At 54.6% G+C, this 10,835-nt stretch overlaps 1 protein-coding gene across 1 annotated transcript; it reads left to right on the top strand.

Moving 5' to 3' along the window:
* The first annotated feature begins 5,311 nt into the window (after positions 1 to 5,311).
* On the top strand, positions 5,312 to 8,370 carry LOC120390587 (sialic acid-binding Ig-like lectin 13). The gene is made up of 6 exons (XM_039513321.1): positions 5,312 to 5,348; positions 5,620 to 6,015; positions 6,155 to 6,475; positions 6,975 to 7,028; positions 7,468 to 7,542; positions 8,090 to 8,370. Exons 1-6 carry the CDS (start codon positions 5,312 to 5,314, stop codon positions 8,368 to 8,370), a joined length of 1,164 nt encoding a protein of 387 aa, XP_039369255.1.
* The last annotated feature ends 2,465 nt before the right edge of the window (positions 8,371 to 10,835 follow it).

Below are 10,835 nucleotides of genomic sequence, written 5' to 3'. Positions count from 1 at the left end.
GCTGAATTGTTCATTTCGGGGAAAAAACTCCCCAAATTCCCCAAAATGCAAAGATATTTTTAGGCATTATCAAAAAGAAACATTTCACTTTCTTTATTCAAAACCACTGTATGGGTTGAAATTTCGTGTAATTTTATTTTTTTAATTAAAAATATCTCAAATGCTAAAAGTGGGAAGAAAAGTTTCATCCGCAAACCAAATCTATTTCTGACCTTGTAGTTCGCTGAAAATGTTGAGACTAATTTTCATTTTCAGTTTTACATGAAAAGATGTTTCCCCCCTGACTTTTGGTTCCCTCAAAATGTATCAAATTATGCTTTCAGATTGAGGCCCCAATATTTTTTTTCAAATGTTTGGTTTGCCAAAAATTTCAACAATTTTTCTTTTTGTTTCAACCCAAACAGTTTTCTGTTTGCTAAAATTTTTTGACAATTTTTTGTTTCAAGCCACAAGCCAGGCGGGGAATGGGCTACTGGCCTTTCCCCCCTTGTGGGCGATGGCTTGGATCCAGCCGCAGGGCAGGGGACTGGCTGGCTCGGGTGGCAGAGGTGGGATACCTGTGACAATGAGTGCAGGCTGTGTTGCTCGGTAGCTGTGCTGAACAATTTCCCCTTGGTGATGTGCGGATAATAGCAGCCCCCATCCCTGGCTCACACGTCCTCGATGCCCAAGGTGCAGCCCCCCTTTTCCAGGTACCCCAGCATCTAGAAGTGGCCCCACACCTCCCCCAACACCTCTTGGTAGGGGATGTTCACAGTGACAGGATTCCCCCAGAAGATGTCTGCTTTACCCAATGAACCAAGGCCCACAGATCCCCCCATCCAATCTCGGCCCCATCAGTGGCCTGAGTATGCAGGGGATAATGAAGCAAAGACCTACCCAGGCTCACACCAATTTTGGGACCCTTGGGCCCAGGTGTGGGCTCTCACAAAGAATCCTTCATAAAAGAGATGGGATGGGAGCAACAGGCTATTTTGAAGGGAACCACCGGATGGCACAGTTACACAAAGCCAGACATAATCTGAGTGCATGAGCAAGTGTTAAGTCTTTGGAGAAATGCTGGATTGATTGTGTTCAGTATTTTTATGTAGCTGTGTACCTACCTCTCTCTCTCTCTTTATATACATATATGTGTGTGTGTGTGTAGCTATATCTATTTTAATATGTTGTTGTATATCTATGCATATATATATATATTAGTGACAGACTCAAAAAGTGGTGTGAGCTGCTAACGTTAAAATATTATTGTGTGACTGGAAAATACAATAATAAAGGGATAGACCTGGAATGGGGGGCAGGTAGCCAGGACTCCTGGGTTCTATTCCCGACTCTGAGAGGGGAGTGGTCATAACAGTGGGGCTGGGAGCCAGGACTCCTGGGTCCATCCAGAGCTCTGGGACCAGAGTGAGGTGAAGAGGGTCTCAGAGCCAGGAGTCCTGGGTTCTGTCCCTGCTTCTGGGAGGGGAGCAGGGTCTAGTGGGTTAGAGCTGAGGTTGGAGGCAGGGCATCAGGACTCCTGGGTTCTATCCCAGGTCTGGGATGAGAGTGAGGTGTAGAGGGGCTCAGAGCTCGGACTCCTGGGTTCCATTTCCAGCCGCACAAGCAATATGCATCGTGCCCCTGTTGCAGGGAAGCCGCAGGCAGCCCCAGCCAGAAGGAGAGGAAGTTGGCAGGATGCTGGGGTTTCTGAGAGAGTGTCTCCCCCAACACCCTCCCGTCCGCACGCACTTCTGCTTTCACATTCCTGTGCTTGCTGCTTCCCCAGGCTCCAAATCACAAACCCTGGGGAACCCGGGCTGCAGGGTCGGAGAACCAGGTGCTGGGCCCCCTTCTGCAGGTCTAGGGGTGAGTGGAACTAGGGTGGGGGAGGGAGCTGGATGGTCTCGGGGTGCCTCTCAATCCTTACCCTCAGCCTCTTGCTATCCCAGCCGCGGGCTCCCCACCCCCACAGCTCTGCTGATGCCCCTCAAGTCCGAGCAGGGTCCCGCCCCAGGGTTGGGGATGGAGGCTGCATCTCTAAGGGCCAGTCCCTATGCCTACAGCACTCGGCAGTGGGGCCTGTCTCACCCTGCTCTGGCAGGGATGGTTCATGGGCCATGGGGGATCCCCTTGTCCTGCCCTCTGGGGCGAGAGAGAACAACTGTTCTCCAGCTTCTCTATAGCAGCCTTTCTAGTATTTGAAAACCGCGATCATGTCCCCCTCGCTTAATCTCTATATCAAACCACCCATGCCCAGTTCCTTCAGGCTGTGCCCCTAGGGCTTCCATTCCATCCCTTTGATCATCTTTATCCCTCACCCCTGAATCCTTTCCAGTTTCTCTGCATCCTTTCTATACTTTGGTGACCAAAACTGGACACAGTCCCCAGCTGAGCCCTAGCCAATAGTGAGTAGAGCGGTAACGTCACCTCTCATGACTTGCATGCTCTGCCTCTGTTAATGCAACCTGAAATTGCATTTGCTTTTTTTTTTTTGCAACAGCATTGCATTGCTGACTCCTGTCGAGGTTGTGATCCACCACAACTCCCAGCTGCTTCTCAGCAGTGCTCCTGCCAGGCCAGTTCTTCCCCATCCTGTATTTGTGTGGTCTTTCGTCCCTAAGTGGAGCACCTTCCATTTGTTCTTCATGAATTTCATTGTGTCATCTACAGCCCAGTTCTCCAATTTCTCGAGATTCCTCTGAATTTTAGCTTCATCCTCCAAAGTGTTCGCAAGTGTTTGTGTCATCTGCAGATTTGATCAGTCTGCTCCCTAGTCCTCCATACAAGTCATTGATAAAGATGTTAAACAACACAGGACCCAGCACAGATCCCTGTGGAGCTCCACTTGAGACCTCTCTCCAATCCCACATCGTTCCAATAACAGTTACTTTTTGTTTGCGGTTGGTTAACTAGTTATGTATCCACTTAATGGTAGTTCCACTGAGCCCACATTTCTCCATAAGAATGGCCATACCTGGTCAGACTAAAGGTCCCTCTAACCCAGTATCCTGTCTTCCGACAGTGGTCAAAGCCAGGTGCCCCAAAGGGAATGAACACAACAGGGAATCAACAAGTGATCCATCCCCTGTCACCCATTCCCAGCTTCTGGCAAACAGAGACTAAGGAAATGGCTAATAGCCATTGATGGACCTGTCCTCCATGAATTTATCCAGTTCTTTTTTGAACCCTGTTATAGTTTTGGCCTTCACAACTTCCTCTGGCAAAGAGTTCCCCAGGTTGACTGTGCGTTGTGTGAAGAAATACGTCCTTACATTCCCTTTAAACCTGCGGCCTATTAATTTCATTTGGGGATTCCTGGTTCTTGTGTTATGGGAAGGAGTAAATCATACCACCGTATTTACTGTCTCCAGAACCGTCATGATTTTATAGACCTCTATCATATCCCCCCTTAGTTGTCTCTTTTCCAAGCTGAACAGTCCCAGTCCTATAAATCTCTCCTTATATGGAAATTGTTCCATCCCCTAATCATTTTTTTGCCCTTTTCTGAACCTTTTCCAATTCCAGTTTGGGATAGGGCCACAGAACTGTACACAGTATTCAAGATGTGGGCGTACCATGGATTTATATACAGGCAATATGATATTTTCTGTCTTATTATCTATCCCTTTCTTAAAGATTCCCAACATTCTGTTCACTTTTTTGATGGCCGCTGCACATTGAGTGGGTGTTTTCAAAGAACTATCCACAGTGACTCCAAGATCTCTTTCTTCAATGGTAACAGCTCATTTTATATATATAGTTGGGATTATGTTTTCCAATGTGCATTACTTTGCATTTATTAACAGTGAATTTCATCTGCCATGTTGTTATCTCTTTGTAGCTCTTCACAGTCTGGTTTAATCTTAACTATCTTGAGTAGTTTTGTATCACCTGCAAATTTTGCCACCTCACTGTTTACCCCTTTTTCCAGATCGTTTATGAATATGTTGAACAGCACTGGTCCCAATGCAGAACACTGGTGGACACCACTATTCACCTCTCTCCACTGTGAAAACTGACCTTTTATTCCTACCCTTTGCTTCCTATCTTTTAACCTGTAACTGATCCAGGAAAGAATCTTCCCACTTATCCCATGACAGCTTACTCTGCTAAACAGCCTTTTGGGAGGGACCTTGTCAAAGTCTTTCTGAAAATCTAAGGACATCGACTGGATCACCCTTGTCCACTTGCTTGTTGACTCCCTCAAAAATTCCACTAAATTGGTGAGGCATGATTTCCCTTTACAAAAACCATGTTGACTCTTCCCCAACAAATTGTGTTTATCTCTTCATCTGATAATTCTGTTCTTTACTGTAGTTTCAACCAGTTTGTCCGGCACTGAATTTAGTCTTAGTGGCCTCCAATTGCTGGGATCACCTCTGGAGCCATTTTTAAAAATTGGTGTCACATTAGCTATACTCCAGCCATCTGGTACAGATGCTGATTTAAATGCTAGGTTACATACCACAGTTAGTAGTTCTGCAATTTCACATTAGAGTTCCGTCAGACGTCTTCTCTAGCTTCCTTATGAGAATGTCATGTGGGACTGTGTCAAAAGCCTTGCTGAAGTCCAGGTATGTTATGTCCACTGCTTTCCCCCAGCCCTCAACCAGTTACCTCGGCAAGGAAGGAAACCAAGCTGGTTTGACAGGATTTGTTCTTGATAAATCCATGCTGGTGATCACCCCTTCGTTCAGCCTCACAAACTGAAGGTTTTATACATTGCTCTAGTAGCGTTCCAGGTGTCGAGGTCAGGTTGACTGGTCTATAGTTCCCTGGCTCCTCCCTTTTCCCCTTTTAAAGATGCCCACTCCGTTAGCCCTTCCCCCATCTTCTGGGACCTCTCCTGGCATTGATGACTTTGCAAATATTATTGCCAGTGACTCCAAGATTTCTTCAACTAATTCCTTCAGCCCCCTGGGTTGAACAGCTTCCTGCCCCACTGATCTGAATTCATTCAAATTCGTCGGAAGATCTCTGACGTGTCCTTTACTTATCCTGATCTGCAGCCCTTCCCCTTTGTTGTCTGTGGTAACTGCACTGGTCGCCCGATCTCTTGGGACCATCTGGTGATTTTGAGGGTGGAAGTCACTGTGCTGCCAGGAGCCCCAGATTAGCCTCTTCCAAAGCCCAGCAGCACTGATGGTCCCCAAGGCAGATCTGTCCCCCACCCCAATCAGCCTGTGCTCTCATACTTCTCACCCCCCGTCTGTCTCTAGCTCTGTCCCAGCCCAACGCCCCAGCCATGGGCAGAGCTCTGCTGCCACACCATGATGCCAGGGAAAGGGAGCTCCTCCCTCAGGGCCCCCCCTGGAGAGCAGGGGGTCATGCCATGCTGAGGGTCCTGATCCTCGCCCTGCTCTGGAGGGGTAAGTAAGCCCCAGTGCAGGGGGAAGGGCAGAACCTGCGCTAAGCAGGGCCAGGTCTGTCCCAGGACTTGGAAGGGAGACTGGCCAGAGGGGGAGGGGAGCGCAGTGCCCCAGTGCGGTGCTAGGGGGCTCTGAGCAAAAGGGACCAGAGAGGGGACTCAAAGGGGGCTGCAGGTTGGGAGTGAGGGGCACCGGCAGAGCTGTGGGGGGAACTCAGGGTTGGTCTCTGCTCTCTATGGGTCCCAGTTTGATCCTTCCCCGTCCCCTGCAGGGTCCCTGTCCCTGGAGTCTGGCTATTCCCTCACGGTGCCGCAGTCGGTGTCGGTGCAGAAGGGTCTCTGTGTTCTCGTCCCCTGCAACTTCACGTACCCAGCCCGGTACGACACCGACAATCCCTCGGCCCAGTTCTACGGATACTGGTACAAGGATAAGGCTGATTTGTGGAATGATCGACCTGTGGCCAGCAGTGACCCCAGGTCGCTGAAGACCCAGGGCCGGTTCCGGCTGACGGGGGATCCAGCGCACAGTGACTGCTCCCTGCAAATCAGTGATGCCCGACGGACGGATGCAAGGAGATATTTCGTTAGAGTCGAGAAAGGAAACTTTAAATACAGTTACCGCTCCTATAACGATCGCACTCACCCTTTGCTCACGATCTCGGTGCCAGGTAAGAGCAGCCGCAGTCACCGCTCAGCAGCCCCCCTGAGCCAGCCAGTCCCCACCCTGGGGCCGGATCGGGGCCGCGCCCCTAGAGGGGAAAGGCCCCGTGTCCCCGAGTGATTCTCTCCCCTCTCCCCGTGTCTCAGAGCTGACGGAGGAGCCAGAGATCCAGATCTCGCCGGCTCAGGGGCTGCCAGGGATGCTGGTGGCCAGGGAGCCGGTGACTGTGACCTGCACGGCCCCTGGGCGCTGCTCCGGGCCCCCTCCCCGAGTCACCTGGATGGGGCCGTTCAGCGACACAGCCCGGGACGTCTCAGCCCAGCTGGCGAACGGCACCTGGGCCCACAGCTCCGTGCTCAGCTTCACGCCCGGCCTGGGGGACAACGGAAAAGAGCTCGTCTGCAGCGTCACCTACAGGCCACCACAGGGACCTTCCACCAGCAGAACCTTCCGGCTCCACGTCGGCTGTGAGTGACCCTCCAGCCCCTCCATGCTGCCCCCAGCCCCCTCTGGGATCCCCGGGCTCCCAGCCCTGCCCTCCAGCCCCTCCCCCAACTCAACCCTGTGCTGGCATCCCCACCGCCGACCAGGCACCCTCAGCCACTTCTACTCCAGGCCCCTTCCCTCCACACCGTGCAGCCCCTTCTTCCTTGGGATCTTCACCCCTTCCTGCCCCCCTTGGCTATGACTCCCCTCCCCATCCCCACCCCCAGGTCCTTCTCGTCTGGGATCTTCTCTGCCCCCAACCTGCACTGCCCCCAGAAATCTCCTGTGCTGGGATCCACCCCCCCATTCCAGTCCCCCCCTTGCTGGGATTCCCCCCCCCTCATGCCAGCCACCTTCCCTTCCCTGCCCACGGGTCTTGTGTCACCTCAGGGACTTTCCCATCCGCCAGCTGAGCTCACAGTGAGGGGCCATGTCTAGACTCAAGCCCCCTGATCCCCCCCTGTCTGGTTTGTGTTACAGACCCGCCAACGCCCCCCAACATCACCAGGACCCTGACCAGGAATGGACGTCCCGGTGAGAGGCTGTGCTGCGAGCCCCGGGAATCAGCGAGTGCCTCCTAGTCACGCTCAGCCCACGCTCAGGGCCAGGCCCCAGGCTCAGCCGGGCCAGTCTGATCCATGCCCAGAGGGGAGAGCCCGAGGCAGCCACAGGACTGTGGGGAGGGTGGTGGTGGGAACAGGTACTGTTCCCTCTGCTTCCAGACCCCGGGGCAGCACTAGGGGGCGCTGGGCAGCGGGGAGGAGATGAGTTAGGGAGCGATCGCTGTGACGGAGACGTGCTGCCGTGGAAAGGCTCCGAGATTGTGCGCCCACCCCAGAGGGGCTGCATCTCAGCGCTGGGCGACAGGTGCCTCTGCAACCAGCCCCCATTCCCCATCTCAGAGGTGGCTGCGTCTCGGCTTGTTAGTGGGGAATCTCTGGGGGGATGAAACCCGCCTGCTCGTCTCTTCCAGTGCCAGATGTGTGGGGAGCTGAGGGCGACGTCGTGTCTCTGGAGACACAGGAGGGTGACTCCCTGAGTCTGAGCTGTGAGGCTGGGAGCAGAGTCGAGGCCACCCTGAGCTGGGCCAAAGGGAACGAGTCCCTGAGCCCTGGCGAGGGAGGGGCCGGGCGCCTGGAGCTGTCGAATCTCAGCAGAGGGGACGCTGGGGAGTATCAGTGCTGGACCAAGAATTCCTACAAGTCGGCCACTGGGCCCTGCGTGTGCACGTGCAGAGTAAGGCTCTAGGGGGTGTCATGGCAGAAAGAGGAGGGTACTGGGCTGCAGGGGGTGCTGGGATGTAGGGAGCAGGGCGGGGCTCAGTGGGGGGTGCTGGGCTGCGGATCAGGGGGTCAGTGTGGGGCTCTCTCCAATCTAATATGTTGCCGTGGGTATTTCAGCTCCAGTGAGGACTCTGCAAATCACCGTCTCCAGAGCTAACAGGAGCGACCCCCAACTATTCCAAGGTATCACTAGGGGGCGGGGAGTGGGTCACGGGGCTTTTCCTCTCTAGGGGGCGCCAGCCCCGATCCGGCCCCTGGGCAGGGACTGGCTGGCTCAGGGTGCGAGTGGCTCTGTGTTATTTCTATTCCCAGATCCCGGCACCCTGGTGGCGAACGGGTCACAGCTCGCAGCCTGGGAGGGCGACTCCCTGCGGTTCCTCTGCTCCGTCGCCAGCAGCCCCCCTGCTGCTCTGGGTTGGGTGAGGGGGGGCCGAGCCATCGAGGGTTCCCGCCCCATGGGGGAGAATCAGCTGCAGCTGGAGCTGCTCAACATGACGGCCGAGGCCGGGGGGCTGTACGGGTGCTGGGCCCAGAACAAGGAGAGCTCTGCCCAGGGGACGTTCCAGCTGCTCGTCGAGTGTGAGTGGGGTTAACCCCTGGGACGCTGACACCCCCGGCCGTGCCATAGTTAATTAGCTGCTTTGAGGGGTGCAACTGAGGCTTGAACAGAATTCTTGGCTGTCTATAAGGGCTGTGAGCGCCCAGGCTGAGGGTGGAGAAGCAGGTGGGTTGGTGTGAAGTGCAGCTGGCTGAGGACGGGGCAGATCAGCGCCCAGGGGACGGCCAAAGAGACACCCCAGGGCAGAAGAACCCACAGGATGCCCTGTTACTGGCTCCAGTGGCAGGTGGACGGGGAGCCCCTGGCTGGGAACAGCTCACGAGGGGCCCTGCAGGTCAGCTCCTGGGCCCAGGGGGACGAGGCCATCAGCACCCTGAGCTGGACGGGGAGCGGGGACAGGTGCCCCCGGATCTTCTGCCTCGGCTCCAACCCCCATGGGAGCTACACCGCCCTGCACTTTGAACACAGCCCCCCACGGAGAGGTGAGACACTCTGACTCCTGGGTTCTGTCCCCAGCCCTGGAAGAAGAGTGGGGTCTTGGAGTTGGAGATACGGGAGTTGGGAGCCAGGACTCCTGGGTTCTCTCCCAGCCATGCCCCATTTTTTGTGTTTTCGCAGGTGCGGAGGAGCCTGTCAAGCTGCTGGGCATCGGCGCAGCCTGTGGGCTGGGGGTCGCCATTGGCTTCTTCCTTCTCGGCTTCTGTGTGATCAAGCGAGTCTGATGCCTCCCCCTCTGCCCCCCACTGAGATCCTCCTGAGATCCCCTGCCATCTCCCCCCACAACCGTCCACCCAGTGAGATCCCTCCCCCAACCCATTTCTCTCTGGCCTATCCCAGTCCCCTGTGCTCTAGACTCTCATACTGGGCTGCCACCTTCCTCCACCCCACGGGGCTATTCTAACCCCTCCCAGTCTCATGAGTCGTCCTGATCTGTCTCCCCACAGGCTGCGGGGCCGGGAGCCGGTGCCCCACAGTGCCGAGGCTGGGGAGATGGCTAACAGGAGCCAGGCCGAGCACACGGCCGACGACGCCAGCCTGATCTACAGTAACATCCTCACCATCCCCATGGTATGTACCTGGGGGTAGCGGGGGACCAAGCCCACCTGCTCTTCCCACCTCATCTCTGCTCCCCTCCATTTCTAAACTCTGTCCCCTCCCTGCCCCGCTCCTACCCCCTTAATGAATGCAGGACTATAAGCCAGGCTTTCACCAGGGCACCCAACTCCCCATGTCTGCCCGGTGCAAGAAATGCACCCCTGCCACCAGCCCGGGCTCCCCGAACTGCATGTGATCAGCTCCTGCATGCATAAACGCACCTCATCCCTCGGGTCTCGCTCAGAGGGGAGGATATGCAACGAATGCATTCATGTGCCTTCACAAAGTGCACGGGACTAGATTCGGGCTGGAATGCTGCCAATCCCTTGGCATCTCCTGCATGCACCAACCGGGGAAGAAATGCATTTCTGCAGCTGCCTGCTATTGTATCAGGTGCTTGTGTTCAGACCGTGTATGCAGGGTGTTCTGTGTCTGTTGCACTCTTCAGAAAATGCAATGAATGCATCAGCATAGACTTTGCAACCACAAGATGCATGGGATCAAATCATGCATGCACAGTGCATAAAATGCACAGAACCCCATGCATCTGGCTAATGTGTGGCCGGTGCAGGGAATGTAGAGAATGCATTAACTTAACCGGTGCTGCCCCAAGATGCATGAGATCAGTGCATGCATGTACAATGTGTAAAATGCACAGAAGCCCATGTGTCTTGCTAATGTGTGGCTGGTGCACGCAATGCATTAAATGCATTAACGTATCCAGTGCTGCCTCAAGCTGCATGGGAGCAGTTAATGCATGCCTGGTGCATGAAATCCAGTCAATACATTTATTGAACCTGTGCTGTGACAAGATGCATAGGATGAAATCCTGCATGTGTGGTGCATGAAATGCACACACCCCCATGCATCTTGCTAATTCACGGCTTGTGGAGGTGATGCAGTGAATGCATTAACCAAGCTGGTTTTGACATGGGATCGGCACATGCGTGCAGCGAGTGTGACACACACCCATTCCCCCACCTCTTGCTAGTGCATACCCAATGCAGGAAATACATTTGCGTGGAGGGTGGAGGAAATGAGGCCTGGGGCAGCCCATGCAATCAGCTCAGCAGGGTTGATGCAAGTCTCTGCCTGGTGTCTCTGCCTTTCTTCTCACTCAGGATCACAAGACTCCAGCCGGCCACTGGACCAAAGGCATCCAGGATGGGGCTGCAGCAGCACAGGCCCCGCTAGGCCCTGGGGAGCCAGAGGAGCTGCACTACGCCGCCATCGACTTCTCCAATCTGCAACACAAAGAGGGGGAGCCTCTGGAGGCCCCGGATATGGAATATTCTGAGATCCGGCTGAAATAGCCCCCTCACACCATGGGCCCAGGCTGGGCATCTCTGGCCCATCCAGTGTGGGGCCGGGGGGGTCACAGTGAGGAGGAAACGGGGAAGGAGT

Source organism: Mauremys reevesii, linkage group 24, assembly GCF_016161935.1.
Source record: "Mauremys reevesii isolate NIE-2019 linkage group 24, ASM1616193v1, whole genome shotgun sequence".
Lineage (NCBI taxonomy): Eukaryota > Metazoa > Chordata > Testudines > Geoemydidae > Mauremys > Mauremys reevesii.
This window is presented reverse-complemented; position numbering and strand designations above follow the sequence as displayed.

Excerpts from the sequence above, each read along its gene's own strand:
- LOC120390587 (XM_039513321.1), top strand. The coding sequence starts at position 5,312 with ATGCTGAGGGTCCTGATCCTCGCCCTGCTCTGGAGGG. Across the intron at positions 5,349-5,619 it reads CCTCGCCCTGCTCTGGAGGG|GGTCCCTGTCCCTGGAGTCT; the intron begins GTAAGTAAGCCC and ends CGTCCCCTGCAG. Across the intron at positions 7,029-7,467 it reads GACCAGGAATGGACGTCCCG|TGCCAGATGTGTGGGGAGCT; the intron begins GTGAGAGGCTGT and ends CGTCTCTTCCAG.